The sequence below is a fragment of the Ammospiza nelsoni genome, chromosome 3 (assembly GCF_027579445.1).
Source record: "Ammospiza nelsoni isolate bAmmNel1 chromosome 3, bAmmNel1.pri, whole genome shotgun sequence".
Lineage (NCBI taxonomy): Eukaryota > Metazoa > Chordata > Aves > Passeriformes > Passerellidae > Ammospiza > Ammospiza nelsoni.
This window is the reverse complement of record NC_080635.1, coordinates 101550591-101568131: the sequence shown is the minus strand read 5'-3', so window position 1 is coordinate 101568131 and position 17541 is coordinate 101550591. Positions and strand designations below refer to the sequence as shown.

Genomic DNA, 17541 nt, shown 5'->3' with positions numbered 1-17541 from the left:
AGCAATATGTAAGCCCCCACAATGAAGATCTTACCATCAGCCTGCGAGTAGCTCATTAAGTTCCCGAGCAATTTTGTTAATCATGCTGCATAGATAAAATGCAGATAGGCCTTTAGTGAGCTGATAATCTAACAAATAGGCAGAAAGTGTAACACTGATAAAGCAGAGATTGGTTTAATAGCCAGCTGTAAATCTTGGCAATTCCGTACCAGAGGCGTATTGTTAGACAGGAATGTGCAAGTGTGTAAGTATGTGCATGAAAATGCACTGCTTCTTAAAATAGCAGATAGAGCAGTACTATTATGGATGGAATAGCTATTGGAAGCAATTTTAGAGGTGTTTTAAAATATTTTTCTCCCCATGACAATCTGCACCACTTGTGGTGTCTTCATAGTCTGCCATCATAAGTACAGATCTATGAATAACAAAGGCTTGTTTGTGGAAGTCAGGATTTTCTGTAAAAATCTGTGGACTCTGCCGCTGGTCTTGAGGCAGTATAGGGGCTTTATAGGCTTTTCATTGAGATGAACCAAATTATTCACTCAGATACACTCTAATCACGAATTAGACCTTTGCAAATTCATGGCCTGATAGTCCACCAGCCTTTTGAGCAGCTTCTTTGCTCGGTGGCATTAATTCAATTGGAAGAATAGTAAAAAGCAGCTCACCTTCAGGGTATCCTATACCATCCCAAATATACCCTTCTGAGGAGCTGGGAAATGGGAGTTTCAATCCTCACAGCCTAGAGAAGGAACCTGGTCTACTTTCTATGTTCCCCTTCTGTCTTTAGGCCATTTTGCAAAAAAAAAAAAAAAAAGAAAGAAAAATTGAGACAGCAGTGCTTCCCCTTCTTATTTGTTTTAAACAAAGGAACTGAGCTGGGGATGCCTACCAGAGACATCTGCATCCAGAAGGAGGTTGCAGGCTGTGCATCCCAACCTCACACAGGCATGCAGGTGTTGGCTGTGCTGAATCCCATCTAGAGGCCTTTGCCTGGTATGCAAAGCACAGGGAACTCAGATAAATGAGTGCTACTTGCAAGAAAGGCAAGAACTTCAGTCTCAGGGAATTGAGACTGAAGGGACTTACCAGCGTCATGTAGTAGGTGGTTGGTGCAGTGGGAAATTAAGTTGTGGTCTTCCAAATCTCAAACTTGTAGCCAAAGCACTGAATTTTCTTGTGCAGAAACCTTAATCCTTGATGATGGGTTGTGGTTCTGAAGCAGCCTTTTGCTGCTTCATGAAGAATAATATTTCCAATCCTTTTGTTTCATACCCATTGGGAGAAAAAAATGTAAGAGAAGATAGTGGTGGCAGTCAGAGTATTTTTGTCAAAAATAGACAGTATCTAGAGTTCACTATGTGACTTAGCAACTTATTTGATAGCTGTATGTAAAGATACAACCATAAAAAATGGTGGGGGGGGAAGTGTGTATTTTTTAATATATCATAAATTAATGTTAAACACAGATGGTATGGAAAGAAAAGATGAGTAGCAGTGCATAAGTCAGACCTGGAACAGTTGTCTGGAGATCACTCTCCTGGAAACAGTTTTTACTCTTTCTACAAAGAAAATGGTGGGAAATTAAGTACTGAGGTGGGACTCAGAATAATTTCTACCATTTAAACTATAAATATTAATTTCTTTTCTGTTAGCTGTACCTCAGGCTCACTAAAATTTGGAAAAGTATGAGGGGAATAATCTCCATGGGATAGAGGAAAGTTATGCAGTCTGTACTTACCTATCATGTATTCAGCAATGGCTTGCAAAAAATTTAGAAGAAAAAAAGGAAATTGTTTGCTTTTGAAAGAGGAAGAAAGATTTTCTGTTGAATTTTGCTGTAATAATAAGTGTTTCCTTATCAAAACACTTTTTGGATAAGTGGTATCTTAAGCTTGAAACGTGTTCATTGAACCTTCCATCAGAGCAGAAGAATCAAAATTAAATTGGTGCTTTCATGGTTGGGGGCTGTAGCACAGTAAAAATGAAATCCATGTAAGACTTAGCAGTGTCCAGGCTAGTTTTGTCAACCTTTTATTAGGCCAGAGACTTAGTTCACAGGTCTTCAAGATACTTGGGAAAAACTGTCTCAGTTCAACCAGTACAATGATGTACAGGAGGCCCACAAAGGGAGCAGTGCTTGTTCTGGGATGTAGCATCACTGCAGGTGTGACAGAAGAGCAGCTGCTGCTGGGCAGTATTTATTTCTGAATGCCAGATCTGTTAGTTTATCTAACCACATGATGAAGGACTTGGGATGATAGCAAGAGCTGATGGTAACACCGGCAATTTTCCTCTCTATTTTTGCAGGTCACTGTCAGGGGATTTGGTCCATTGTTACAGTTCGCCTACACTGCTAAGCTGTTACTCAGCAGAGAAAACATCCAGGAGGTCATCCACTGCGCCGAGTTCCTGCGCATGCACAACCTGGAGGACTCCTGCTTCAGCTTCCTTCAGACACAGCTGCTGAACAACGAAGATGGCCTGTTCCTGTGCAAAAAAGATACCGCCTGCCAGCGCATGCACGATGAGGAGAACTCCGATGGAGACGAGGAGGAGACGATGGAATCGGAGACGTCAAAAATATCTTGCCCGAGGGAGAGGATGCACCAAGAACCCTTCAATTTTGAAACCACTGTTGCTGGAGCGGACAAAGGCGAAGGGATGCTGCCTGACTCTGACATGCTGAGAGATAGCAAGGACAATTTGGATAAAGATGCAGTAACACGGTACCCCAGATACAAGAAATACCAGCTTGCTTGTACCAAGAATGTCTACAACACATCACACATCAGTACCTCAGGTTTTGCAAGCACATTCAGTGAAGAGAGCTCTGGAAATGGCCTCAAATCAGGACTTGCTATGGGGCAGATAAAAAGTGAGCCTCAGAATGAAGAGAACGATGAAGAAAGCATCACACTTTGCCTGTCTGGAGACGAACCTGACATCAGGGATAAAGAAGGGGATGTTGAAATGGACAGGAAACAGCCAAGCCTCACTTGTGTCGACAGGCCAAAAAGTGGGTCTTCTCCTTCTTGCTTGCGGTCTTTCTTCAACAGAACAAAAAGCATAGATTTGGTTGGCTTCCCCAGCACTTCCCAACAGCACTTTGGCAGGAGTCCAGCATGCCCTTTTGAAAAAGGGACAACTCAGGGTGACCACAAAACTGATTATGTCCCTTTCACAGGGAACTATGGACAGTCCCATGCCATGCAGAAGGATGCTTCCAACTTCACAGTGGGATCACCACTCAGGGGGCCCGGCTTTGAAACTCTCTGTAAGCAAGAAGGGGAACTGGACAGGAGGAGCGTTATATTCTCTTCAAATGCTTGTGACCAAGTAAACACTTCGGTGCATTCATATTCTGGTGTGAGCAGCTTGGACAAAGACCTCACTGAGACTGTGCCAAAGGGTCTGTGGGCTGGCGGCAGCCAGTCCCTCCCCAGCTCCCAGACCTATTCGCACAGCGCACTCACAGCCGATCACCTGCCGGGACGGATGCGGCCCAACACCAGCTGTCCGGTGCCAATTAAAGTTTGCCCTCGCTCTCCTCCTCTGGAAACCAGAACCAGGACCTCCAGCTCGTGCTCCTCCTACTCGTACGCGGAGGACGGCAGCGGCGGCTCTCCCTGCAGCCTGCGCCTCTGCGAGCTCTCCTCTTCCCCGTGCTCCCAAGGCCCCCGGTTCCTGGCGCCCGAGCACCAGGAGCCCGGCGTGGTGGGCGATGGATTGTACAACCCGGTCCGAGCCCAGATTAAATGTGAGCCATCCTATGGAACAAACTCCAGCGATGAGTCTGGGTCATTCTCAGAAGCAGACAGTGAATCATGTCCTGTGCAAGACAGAGGGCATGAGGTAGGGATTTAAGATAAGTACATCTATCACAGTTGTTGTGACCCAATTAATCTCTCCTTGATTCTCTCAAACGACTTTGCATTTCCCCAGCACTTTCTTTGTTTGTAGGGGCAAAGAGTAACTTCTGGTTATTCCCTCATCAGCTGAGTGCACACGGTTGACTTCACATTAGTAGGTCTGCTTGATCTCTGAAGTGTTCAGCACTTGTATAAACTTGGGTATAGGAAAACAGCAAACTGCTGAATGATGAGAGTGCATTGATGTGCTTAGGAGTCTGCCAGCAGGTTCCTGACTTCCTCCCTCCCTCACCCACTTCTGTGGCACAAAGCACTGCTCCTTATTCCTAATTTGCTGAGGTGGTTCCAGCTCCACTTGTTATTGCTGCGGGTTTGTTTGAGAAACCTCAAGCTGTTCCTTTCCTGACACCAAGGGTTGGGCAGCTTGCTTGAAGACCCAGGCTGCATGCTGCCAGCAGAGTTGTGAAATTACTCAAACAATTGTATAGCTGACCACCTTGTGTTGAGAGAATGGCATTCAAGTCATCTTTGCACGTGTCTGTCTGTGTGTGTGTCTATGTGTGTGTGTGCTGCACATTCAGGTCCTGGGTTTTGCCTCTATTATGTGACAACTTGAGATCATGTTCCCTGCCTGTAACATTTTGTTCGGAGCTCTAGCAGCCATGGCACAAATGTTTTCAGAGAGAAGTTATCCTTTAATTTCCAGGATTGTTAGGGCAATGACAAGAGAATGATTTGGGGCTGAAGAGCAAGCTGTCAATTTCCATGTAGTTCTCCTAAAAGAGGGAGGAGAAAGAGGGGCCCTCTCTAAAACTGCAGGTGGGTCAGCTGAAGATGCTGCAGTAATAATTGGCTAACCATGACCAAATAAACTGTGTGAAGTCACTACTTTGAGGGCAGGCTTAAATCAAGGAGATGTGTTGTGTAGCTCAGAAAGTGGAAAGGATTGGATGTTTATTCACAGAATTTCCTTAGGAATCTGCATGACCTAGAGAACATCTGGGTGAAATCAGGTACCAGGTTCCTCTAGTAATGCTGAAAAACTCCACTGAGAGCTTTTGCTTCAGTGTGGGGAGCAACAAGTGCTCGTATGCTGAGAGGAGGGTTCATATGTTGAGAGCACCCAGTTCAGAACCATGTGGGCTTAGTTATGGAGTGAGGATGAAAAGAGTGAACTTTATTGCTCAATCTTTATTCCAGCTACATCCCAGGCTTTATTTTTCAGACAGATGTGGGTGCTTCCTTTAGTTGGCTGCTTAGCTTTCAGAAAGGGCTGAAGAGCCAGGGGAGCCTCTGGTGTCCTAAACTCTGGTCACACTGGACCAATGATTCTGGGAGGACAGTTCTTCGTCCTCATGGGCATGATGCAGAAGGCAGAGGAATCTCTTTGGGAAGCTGTCTGGGATAGTGTGCAGGAGATCCCATTTGGGAAGCCCTACAGCAGCCCAGGCCATAGCTGGGTTACTCAGTGAATTCCTGCCTTTACAAGGGACAGAGGGCAGCAGGGACCAGGGAGCATCCATTTCCACCCACGTGTGCTGCTTGCTCAGCATGAGGCAGCGCAGAGGGCAGAGGTTCGCCTTTTGAGATTTGATAATTAATTAGCTGTCATAATTACCTAATTGTGTGGAAATATGCTGCAGCAAAAATGAGCCTGGAAGAGTGAAATTAGAAGCTTACAGGGGACTGGTGGTAGTTTCCTAGAAAAAGGTGTGTGCATATGTGCAGGAGAGCATGGATGAGAGGAGGGACACAAGGAGCAAGCAGCTATGGCGAGGCTGGCTGGGTGTGCTGCTGGCAGGCAGACATCTGCCTCTGAGACAGTGCTAGGAAAGGTTTGCTCCACTCCTGGTTTTGCTGCTGGTTTCCTCTGGGGAAGATTTTCTGAACTGTGCTGAGCAAGTTTTCTCCCTGGGACTGCTGATAAGGCTTTTTTTTTTTTTTTTTCCCATGGTATTTTGATTAGGGCTGCTGGGCATTAAAAATGTGGTGAGGAAATTAATGCTCCGTGAGGTTGCACTGCACTATCCTGAACAAGCCAAGGGTAAACAGATCACACCACTGCTTTGGTAGAAATTTTGTTTAAAAATTAATCTTTTGAAGGTTGTTACCAATACAAGAGCAGACTTTGCAGCCTCATTAAACAATGCTGTATTAATACAGTGACTTAGGGTGTGCATCATGTAAGATCTGCTGCTGTGGAAACCTCAGTAAAGGGTATCGTAAACTAGACAGTAGAAAATAAGCAGCAGGAACTTGTATAAGTTGCTCTACCTGCTTTCAGCTGTTTGGCTGTGATTGAAACAGCAGGAGAGACTCACAAATGTCTGAAATGCACAGCTCTGTTCTTCACCTCCCTGCAAGCTGCATGGGAATCTTTCTCCATTCCTGAAATTGTTGTTTTGCCCTTCCTGTCCTGGTGACTTCTCAGACAGGGCCCTTTCCCCCTCCATATCAGAACACACAGTGTTTTCTGGGCTTCTATTCAAAAAGCACCTGATAAGATATCTGGGGGTGACATGCTTGACCTTCTGGAGAGTGGCCATGCAGGTTCCTCTGCTGCAGGTCAGCTTTTATTGGAATGGGATGGCCTGATGGGAATAAGCCTGGTGGACTCTGACCATCAGTTATCTCAGGGGCCTGCTCAGTTCCCCTGGAATTTGGACCTAGTTGGTCTTAATTTGGCTCGCAGAGTGCTGTGCTTCCAGAATTGATGTCGCAAAACATTTGCTGGGGTATTGATTGTGTGAGAAGTAGGTGAGAGGCTTCTCTGTGCTTTTTTCAGGCATTCTGCTTTCCCACAGACAGCTGCCCTTCTGGAGCACATGGCCAAAGTAGTTTGGTGCCAGAAGTGGGGTGCTAGGGCTCAGCATGATGCCACGTGGGTGAAGGTGACCCCACCTTGTGATGAGCCTCCATCCTATTGGGGCTGCAGAAGGCAGTCACAGCTGTCAGAGGAGGTGGCAGTCCTTGGAACACCACTGGTAAATCTTCTCCAGGATGTCCTTGCTTATTGCTTCCCTTCCTGGAGCCACCAAGGCTCTTCTGCAATCTCCCTTTGTTACAAAGGCTTCCTGACAGAAGCAGCAAGTGCAGTGTAGGGTGTACCCATGGTACAGAGTTGCAGGAACAGGGCTGTAACTTCAGTTATTGGGACTTCACAGAAATATTTAATAGTTTATGTTGTTCTTTTCACTCAGTTCTCTCAGGTCTCCCCAGGTTGTGAAAAATCAATTGCTGAGATATAACACTAGAGAGAAGACTTAAAGCTCAGTGCTTATAGGCAGGTTCTGACAATCCTGATTAAAATAGCAACAACAAAACAATAAGCCCTGAAATAATGAATTGTTGAGAAGGAAGTAGTCTGTCAATCTGTTAACCTACTTAAGGAACAGAAACTTCTGCACTACCTACTTTACTTGGTATTCCTTTTCTTCAGCAAGTACTTTGGAATTTTTATCTGCTAGAAAATTTGTAAAAAATATTGTACTACTAAACCAGTTAAAAAGGAATCTCAGCTCAGTCTAATATGATAAGTGAGTTTTCTGAGGAAAAAAATAAACAAGGGTAAGAGGAGGTAAGAGGTGGAGTTTTCCAAGAGCTATTACTGTCTAGAGAGTTGCATTCAATGTCTCCTCATCTGTATTTCAAAAGAATTTCCCGCCTGGGTTAGTGACTCACTTTTCAAAGGAAATTTTCATAAAGGGAAAGCTAATGCAATTAGACCTTTGAGGATATTGTTGGTAAATAACTTTCAGCAAGAGTCGAAACCCCTCCATGTTAAGTGACAGGCAGCCACCCTTTCTCTGTTATCTGCTGGTGCTTAGCAAAATACTGCAAGTCAGAGCCCCAGAAAAGAGGAGTTAAACCAAAGCTGCTCTACCGGAAATCTACTGTAACTATGCTGAGTTACCTCATCTGAGACTGCTTCACTGCTTAATATTCCTACTCAGTGAAGAATGTTACATGGAAAGAAGGGCAACCAAGAAAAATACGTGTGAAGGCTTTAACTTGCTGTGATATGTGATACCTCCCCAGAATGTGATGATCACTCAGCCCAGCCTTCCTGATTTTGCTAGGTTTGCAAATTTGAAAATGAGAAAAATTAGTGTCCAGATTGATATCTGATAGATGTTTTCCTGACTAGGATGGCATCAGCAGAGCACTGGGAATTGTTTCTCAATGTCTTTTTAAATGGTGTCTTGTCAAACATTGGTCTTGTAAGATAAACTTCATGGAAGTTTTGTTTTCTTTCCTCTCTTCAGTAGGAGTGGTCTTCATACCGGTAGCAAAGAATTGCTGGATTACAGCAACACTGAGAGTTTGAAATGTCAGGAGGGTCCTTTTAAACACTATGTTATTTTGTGGAGCCCTACAACCAATTCTTTTATACTCTGCTCTGTAGACCTTGCACAAGCTCTTGAAGGATTCCAGTTCTTGAGCTGCAAAAACAACTCTTTCAGAGAAATACTGTACTTTACCCCCTGTCATTTCACTGCCTGACCTTCCATTCTTAAGTGCACCTGTGGCTTCCATCAGTGTTTCTGTGCTATCCCTGGTCTCAGAGAAGCCTGTTAAAGGGCAGGAGTATCACACTGTTGTGCTTTTGAAGGGCTGGAAGCTGGGGACACTGCAAGCAGTCAATGGGAAGAGGTCAGCCCAGCATTCTAAGTACCAGCAGTGTGTGGTTTGAGTACAAGTCTAAATCATGAGCTAAAGGATGAGAATCCCATCCACATCTCTTGATTACTGGGAGATGGGATTAGCCTGGTCCTCCACTATTGTGAGGCAGGTAGCAAATCAAAAGGTTACCCAGGCTGCCTCCACAGCAGAGCCCTCTCAGGCAGCACTTGCTGACCCAAACACCTCTCATGGCCCTCACAAGGTGAGGCTGGAGTGGACCCCAGGCTATCAGCTGTCTTGTGTCAGATGGAGCACACTGCAGTGCAACCTGCTGATCTGAAGTGGGACAGACAATTTAGACCCTGGTTTGTTGACACAATGGTAGATCTTTACTGCCTGGGCTCATTATTCCCCTTTTGCAGTCCTCTGCCATCTTGGTATAGTTGACACCTGGAAAAGGAGGTATTTTGAAGGCTTTACCTGTGCCAGGAGACAGCAGGATGAGAAAATATATCTTGGCTATCCCTTACACAAAGTATGGCCTATTACCTTTGTGCTTCTTAGATAGCCTCTGTCCAGGTGAGATCAGGACAGGAATAGGTCCCTAGTCTGCAGGACCACAAGTGGTGCCTGAAATACCCTGTAGACAATTCAGCCCCTATCAGAGGTGGACGTCCCTCAGCTCCTGTCCTGGAATGAATTTCTTCCGGAGTGTGTGTGGAAGACAGACTTGCATGCTAAGGAAGATACTTGAAAACACAACATTAATGCCTTGGACTCTCTTGTGTGAAGCCAAGTACTCATTTCTGCATTTAAAAAAAAAGGCATTAATATGATTGAGCCCCTGGGCTGGATTGCTTGGGTGGGTCCTGAGAGCCTTCCAAGTGTGAGTGTCAGAGGCTTTCAGGATGTGAGGGCACTAAGGCAGCAGGATATTTTCTTACAGCTCTGGAGCACCTGACCAACTGTTACAGTGAGTTCCACCTTCCCATGCCCACTACATAATGGTTGCTTTTTCTTATGGATTATGTATTTGTCCTTTAAGTTACTGTGATGTGGCACTTGGTAAGTTCATTATCTTTACTAACGCTTGGCTAGAGTGAGATGATGTCTTAATTAAGATATAAAGAAAGAATGAAGAACCTAAGGTTACCCATAGGATAAATTCGAAAGAGTTGACATTTTATGTTTTAATGGGAATGAATACAGGTCCTTGGTTCTTTCCTTTATTCCAGGTAAAAAAGAGAGAGGGGAGGGCAGCAGGAATGACTGGTGCAATAGATGAGCAGAACAGCAGTAACTGGCATAGGATCCAAGCTGGCACTAACTAGTGAAGCTTGAAGGAATTAATTGGTTATATATGGGCATTCCATGTGCTGAGTCAGTCACTTTCCCTCTCTGCCTACATCACTGCTCTGACTTAGCCCTTCAAAGCATTGACATTTACACTGGCATCCTAATGCTAATAAGGGGGGGGGGGGGGGGGGGGGGGGGGGATGCCACAAAATCCTAACCAGATTTCCTTTTTCCCAAGAGTAGATTGGCAAAGTTGGGGCAGTAGAGTCTGCAGTGGTGGTAGAAGGTGCCAGTTTATTTGTTGTGTAATGGAAAGCAAGCGTGTGCTGCTGGTGTAAGAATGCAGGGAAAGAGTAATTGTGCAGATAAGGAAAGATTTTGGAGCTCTGTGAGGTTAGCTCTGGCTGGAGTAACTCCTGGAAGGAGCAGGGATCCCACTTACATTTTTAATTTGAAATAGTTTGAACCAAAAAAACATAGTAATTAGAAAGAAAACTTTACAAGAAAGCAAACTCGTGGGGTTTTTTCATATTTTAGAAAAAATTAACTGCCTTTTTCAGACACGTCAGGTAATTTTATCTCACCTCTCATAGATGCTGTAAGATGCAGAATCTTTTCTGAATCTTAAATCCACTCCTTCTGCAGCCAGAAGGAGGGAGAAGCCGTGCAGCATTGCCATCTGAAGGGAGCAGGACATTAGGTAGTTCCAGCCCATCATTTCAGGCAGCTCTGGGTGAGTCAGATGGATCCCACCCACTGCACAGTTGCAGGCTCTAGCAAAATGACTCACCACACTGTTATGGTAAATAGCAGCTGAGAGTCCTGCCCTGTGCAGATGTAAAACACTTTAGCCTCTCACTGCAGCAACGCCCCGGTGCAGTTATTCACTGTGGCCGTGCCAAAAGCTTGGTGGGTTGGTATTTATTTTTTTTTTCAGTTGACGGCTGATTTCGAAGAGGGAGACAGGCAATAAAAATGCTGTGAATGGTGAAGGAAATGAGTCTGACTCACTTCCACTTTCCCTTTCACATTTTTAATCCTGTGCAGTGCTGCCTGTGACAGGAGTGGGATTATGCTGGGATTACTGATAGCAGTCTCTGATCTGCTGTGTAGATGGTTTTATTTTCAATCTCTTTTTTTTTAACGAATCTTTTTTTATTTATTTTCCCATTTCCCTTCAGCAACTTCTCCCTGACATATTTAAATTGCTTCTCTTTCATTCCCATTCCAGCTGCAAGCACATCTCCTCCTTGCAAGTAAATATGTTTGGAAAGGGAGAGGTAGGGAGAAATAAAGTTAACATTGCTTTCCATTTTGGTCTTAAGAAAATAAGGAAAAACTGTGAACATGAAAGGGCTGGTTTTGCAGTGAAACTGTGGTGTCTTTCAAAGGAAAGCACTGGCTTTTTTCATTTTCAGACCCTGGTAGAAGCTTGAGAAAAAAAACAGGTGACACTGAGTTTATGTTAACCATCCAAAGGCTCGGGAGGGGAAATCAAACATGTTTCATGCCATTAACTGGCAGTCTGTAAACAAGGTAGTTCACATCCCTGTGCCCCAGGTCAGCCTTTGTGTGTACTAGCAAGTGTTTGGCATTCCTTGCTGCTTTAAATTGACCTGTCAAGTAGTGTGTTATGAAGCAGTGCCTGGACACGTGGGGCAGAGGGACATGAATGAACATTCAGGGCATGAAGCCATCTGAAAGAATGTGGTAGGTGTTTGCACAGAACAGTGTTAGAAGGGTACAAGAAAACAGCCAAGAACACCCCTGAACAAGGTGAGGAGCTGCTTACTGCAGGTTCAGGTGCCTGGTTGATGGTCCATGGCTGTCAATGCCAGAGGCCCCTGCTCTGTGTTGGTGTTGGTGTGTCCTCAGCAAACTGTTCTGCTCAAACAACTCAGCTCTCTGAAGAAGATAACTTATAATCCATGTTGTTGCTTTATTTCCAAATATTTTTTAAGAGTACCATTTGAAGACAATGCATGTTTTAAATATCAAAGGAGTGTTTTCAGCACATATCTTTCATTTGGCTGGAGCAACTTACCTTCTTTGATAGCCTGTGTGCAGAATAGTCTCCTTGTTCCAGAGGTTAGATTGTACCAAACAGGGACAGAAACGTAAATATTTACTGCCATCTTTTGGGCAGTTTGAGTATGACTCAGAAAAAGAAGGGGTCAATCAAATTACTCTGCATCTCCTTCAGCTTTGTCAGCTGACTCTTATCTGGCCACCAAATACAACAGTTGGCCAAAGAACATCAGTTTTTTAACAGTTATCAGTCTGAGGCTTTAAGTGAAGAGAGGTTTCTAAAGGGAGGTGCTACTTTGATTTGAGCAAACTGATAGATTTTGGGCTAAAAAACCTAAAAGCCTTTGAGCACATCCACCCTTCTTAAGCTTTTGACACAGTGTGTGTTCATTGCTTCAGACTGCTGGGAGCTTTGTGTTTTGCTCTGCTTTAATGCGTAATTGCTAGGATTCCTGAAGTCCCACCATGACCTTTTCAAGAAATAAAATTTCAGTGTTCTTTAGTCTGCAAGGATATTAGAGTGTGAACAATATATATGGGTTTATTTTTAAATGTGTATATTTTAGCAAGATAGGATGTGTTGCATCACACTCCTCTGACCCTTTCTTCTTACACAGTGTATTGTTCAGTTGAAATGCTGATTAGGTGACCTTTCCTAATTGCAATACATTATTTTTCATCCACTTGAGGTGTCAGGTTATATTTTTAATCTCATACTTAATCAAACTTTCAGTCCTGCAGTCCAAGCAGATGCACATTTCCTGCTGTGGTAATAGCCCTTTCCTTGAAACTAGTTTGAATATAATAGCAGCAAGGTACTTCACTCTTTCCAAAAGGCCGTGTCTCTGAGTGGACAGAACCTTATATTAATGCAATGAGATCATTTATTAAGGCTTTGTAGGAAGATGAAATTTTTATCTGGGATTCATATGTGTTGCTGATTTAAGTATGATTGTCGTCTTATCCTTACCATCTGGACCTCCACAATGTGCCACAAGGGAAGAACTTGCTCAATGTAAAACTTGGTTTGTTGTTTATTGAGGGGGTGGCAGCAGAGAAAATCGTCCTTCCGCTCACTGTTTTTCAGCTTGCATTGAGCAAGCAAAATATGACTCTTTGCTCTTGTCTTGTGTTTGTTTTAGGTGAAACTTCCTTTTCCTGTTGATCAAATCACAGATCTTCCAAGGAATGATTTCCAGATGATGATAAAGATGCACAAGCTAACCTCAGAGCAGCTCGAGTTCATCCACGATGTCCGCCGGCGCAGCAAGAACCGCATCGCAGCCCAGCGCTGCCGCAAGAGGAAACTGGACTGCATTCAGAACCTGGAATGTGAAATCCGCAAGTTGGTGAGTTCTGTACCTTTGCTGCAGCCCAGCTCACCCTCACACTGTAGCCTGCACCAGCAGCAATTCCAGTCCAGACTTCAGGGGGTTCAGTCAGTTTGTACACTGATGAGCAGAATGCCCAGTAGACAGTGTCATCACATTTTCATGTAAGGGAGGGAGGTGACTGGACTGAGGCCAAGGGGCTGCTCAGAAGATTCCTCTCACTTTCAGTCATGGTATGGACACTTCAGGTGGGGTTTGTTGTTTCATTTTGCTTTGTTCTCTGCTCAAGCTGTAGGAAACATCGTGTGAAAGAGGCAGGGATCTGTTGAAGAAGCTGAGTTACCATCACCTCACAAATGGCAGAAAGCCACAAGACTTTGGGTTACTCACTTGCTGCCTGTGCCTGTCTGCTTCCCGTCTGTAACAGGGAGGTGACACTGACCTCACAAGCTGGTTGGGAGGCTTAAATCATCAAGGCTTGTGAAGCCTTCAGATGCCGTGCTGCTGAAGCCCTGGGGGGAAAAAAAAAGAAAAATCAAAACATTGTTCAGAGTAGTGCTGCACTGATGCAAAACAAACAACACAACAAAGATAAACAAAATAGTGAGCAACTGCTTCCTGCACTGAGTATAACACACAGTGTGTACAGGGTGACTCAGAGGTTCTGCACAGTGAAAGAGTGGATGGATCCTCATCAGGCTGTCAGAAGAAGCAGATTCAGTCTTGGCTGCACGTGCCTGTCGCTCTGCACTGAGCTGGTGGTGGGGAGGAGTTCCTGTCTCTCGCTCTCCAGAGCCTCAGGAGCAGCGCTCTGAGGGCTGGACTAGCAGCCAGGGTGATTCAGCCTTATAGCTGTAGCCTTCACTTGAAAATTGGTTTGAGTTAATTGATTTCGTGCAATCCTGTGACATTGCCATTATTGTCTGATATAGTAAACTGCAGACAGACAAAATAAAAATTTTAAGTCCTCTGCCCAGCACAAACACGCATCTCAGGGGAATTAATGAAGGGCATATGAGTGGCCTTGTGGGCTTGATCCATGCTCAATTTGAGGAATCAAAAACCATTTGAGGTGCAGGATTCTTCCCAAAAACAAGTTGACATTTCTATTTAGCAAAAGGGACTTGATTATGTGGCAATATGCAGTGAGTGAGCCAAGTAGGGAAGACACCCCACTGGACATGTTTGCAAATAGTGAAAGGCTGGTGGGTGAAGTGATGGCTGGATGCCTTCTTGGGCACAGTGATCATAAAATGATGGAGTTTTTGGTTGCTGGAGAATTAAATAGGAGGGTCAGTAGAGCTGCCACCTTGGATTTCCAGAATGCAGACTTTGGCCTGTTTAGAAGACTGGTTGGGAAAATCCCTTAGGAGGCAGTACTGAAGAGAGGAGTTCAGGAAGGTTGGACATTCTTCAAGAAATAAATCTTGCAGGCACAAGAGCAGGCTGATCCCCCATGCAAAAATATAGGACACTGGATTTGTTTTCTTCTGTCCACTTTGTGATCAGCAGCTTCCAGTCTCATGAATTACATAATGGTGCTGTGGTTTAAGGGTTTTTCATTTGGCTGGGTCTTGTTCATGAAAGACCCCTTTTCCCCCTGTAGTTACTGTAAGTCACCCATCTTCTTGACACAGATGGTTTCACAGCAGACAGTGAGTGAAATGGTTGTATCCTCAGAGTTTGATAGGTAATTTTTTTTGCCTGCTTTCTCTCACTCATTCATCTACCCACTCACATTCCCTTTTTTCCCTGCAAACTCGCAGCATATTCTTCTCCATAATTCATCATCTCAAGATGTACTTGAGCATCTGTTTATTTTTTTATTATTTTTGTGCTTTCTTGATAGATTTATCAATATTTTAGCAGTTAGTTCTTTTCATGTGTACTGCTCTCTTTCACATTCACACAGCTGTATGCTTCCAGTGTGGGCTCTGCACCCAGGGCAATACTATCAGCTGTCAACAACCACCCATAGCTGGATTATCTGAGTTGTGGAGCTTTCACACCTCAGATGCTGAGACATCTTGGGTTTAGCAGTGTTACTAGGTGAGATACGTGGCTGCGCTGCTTTTGGGGCCAGCTCAGCTCTGGAAATAGTTCTGGTACTCTACAAAATCTCATCTTCTCTCTTGAGCTGTGTGCCCACCTGCCTGAGACAGGAGGTGCAGCAGGACCATCCCAGCCAGTCTACACTGAATCAACACCGTTTTTTAGAGGTGAAACCCTAGGCTGGGTTCATAAAAATATCTCTGTTAGATCAAGCCCAAACCATTAAGCACCAGAACATAAGAAAACAAGCCATGGTGCAGGCCACAGAGCACACTTAGATCCTCTCTTCTGAATAAACTCACCTCTCTCAGTGATAATGGAGCTCCAGGGGGTGCACCCAGCCTAAGCAGCCAACCTGACAGTTCAAGGGCAAACCAAACACCAGCAGCTCATCCTCACTTCAGGAATTAACCTGTTTTCTTGCTGATTAGATGGGAAATGGCACTTCTCCCTCAAAATGTTTTGTTCAGAGTTCTTTTATATCATCTGTCGGGCAGCCTTATTTTATAAAGGGAACAGTTCTGTGAGAATAACTTGGGATTCTGTCCTCTTCCAGTTCAAATGTTTTTCTCCAGATGTTTCCCAAATTCCTGTCCACACAGGCCATGGTGGTCAAATACTTGATGTCTTTGTGACTTTTCCTCTGGCCATATGAAAACAGGTGTGACACATTTGTGTTCTTGGGTACTGCTGCATATGTATTGTAGTTGCAAGGACCCTCGTGGCAGAGAGGAATGATGAATCTGTCTCCATGTTCTCAGAAGGCTAATTCATTATTTTACGATACTATATTATATGAAAGAATACTATACTAAACAGTACTAAAGAATACAGAAAGGATACGTACACAATGCTGAAAAGATAATAATGAAAACTCGTGACTCTCTCCAGAGTCCTGACACAGCTTGGCACTGATTGGCCAATGAGACAAAACAGCTCATGCCAGAATCCAATAAAACAATCACCTGTGGGTAAACAATCTCCAAACACATTCCAGACGAGCAAAGCACAGGAGAAGCAAATGCGATAAGAATTGTTTTCCTTTTTCGCTGAGGCTTCTCAGCTTCCCAGGAGAAAAATCCTGGGCAAAGGGATTTTTCAGAGAATGTGAATGACACACATATATGCCCAAAGTGCGCAGGCAGTGGATGTCCCTTCCTCAGTCTAAGATGCCTTCTTTCTTTTTCAGGTGTGTGAGAAAGAGAAATTGCTCTCAGAAAGGAACCAGTTGAAAGCGAGCATGGGAGAATTGCTAGACAACTTCTCGTGTCTTTCCCAAGAAGTGTGTAGAGACATGCAGAGCCCGGAACAGATCCAAGCCCTCCACCGATACTGCCCCGTTCTCAGACCCATGGATCTACAGCCGGTCACCACCATCAGCCCCGCCCCAGCCGGTGTGGAGCAGAGCCTGGTGAGCTCCCAGTGCGTCGGGGAGAGCATGCAGTGCTGCTCGGAGCAAGGCTCGGTGCAGCTGGGAGCGCCCTGGCTGCCCAACAACATCTCGGAGAATTGTTCGGCTGGCGCGGGGTTGGATGGAGCCGACGCAGGTACTTACCCCGAGAGAGAGCTTCCACCTGAGCAGAGCAGCCAAACGGTCACGGTAGACTTCTGTCAGGAAATGACTGATAAATGTACAACAGATGAACAACCCAGGAAAGATTACACCTAGTGACTCGTAACCTTAACGTTACACCTGGTCAGGTGTTCTTCAGTCAGCCAGTGGCAGTGTTCATTTGTTGTCTAGAAGAACGTATTTGGTGCACACTACAGTGGTCTTAGCAGCAATACTGTTTTTAAGTATTCCCTCCTCTCTACAAGCAGGAGTTCTCTTCACAATGGTGCTATCCCTTGCTCAGGCAGGGAACGAAGCAGTGGCAACACTGTCTGTTTTTGTATGTTATTTCAATCTTAACAGGGATGGACATAACACCTCTGAGGACCCAACCGCAGCTTTTTTCTCAGTGGCCCATGTCACAAAACCCTAACTCAGGAATTTCCTCTGAATGTTCAATTTTTCATTGAAGACAGCTTCTTTACACATCAAAGTTTTATAGCTAAACTGTACATATTATATATAATATATATAAAATATATATATCCATATGCAAGAGTCCCTGCATGCCTCAATTTTCTCATCCTACAAACTGGAAGCTTTCATTTCTATTGTACAAACAAGTTCCAACATTCCTTTTTGTCTTTGATGCTAGAACTAGTTTGGTAACTTGTTACACGATAATTTTTTCCTCAGTTCGCAGTTCAGCAATAGCATTCAATTTGTACTTATTTATAAAACTTTAATGTCGGAAACTTATTTGAGATTTTATTATAGACAATTTTTT

At 44.3% G+C, this 17541-nt stretch overlaps 1 protein-coding gene across 1 annotated transcript in view; it reads left to right on the top strand.

Annotated features, from left to right (window-relative positions):
- BACH2 (BTB domain and CNC homolog 2) overlaps positions 1-17305 on the top strand; it is a 180930-nt gene extending 163625 nt beyond the window's left edge. The window contains exons 7-9 of the mRNA XM_059469637.1: positions 2311-3855; positions 12962-13168; positions 16392-17305. Coding sequence (XP_059325620.1) covers positions 2311-3855; positions 12962-13168; positions 16392-16871 — 2232 coding nt within the window. The 3' untranslated portion in view covers positions 16872-17305. The remainder of the gene's footprint in view (positions 1-2310; positions 3856-12961; positions 13169-16391) is intronic.
- Positions 17306-17541: the final 236 nt, after the last annotated feature.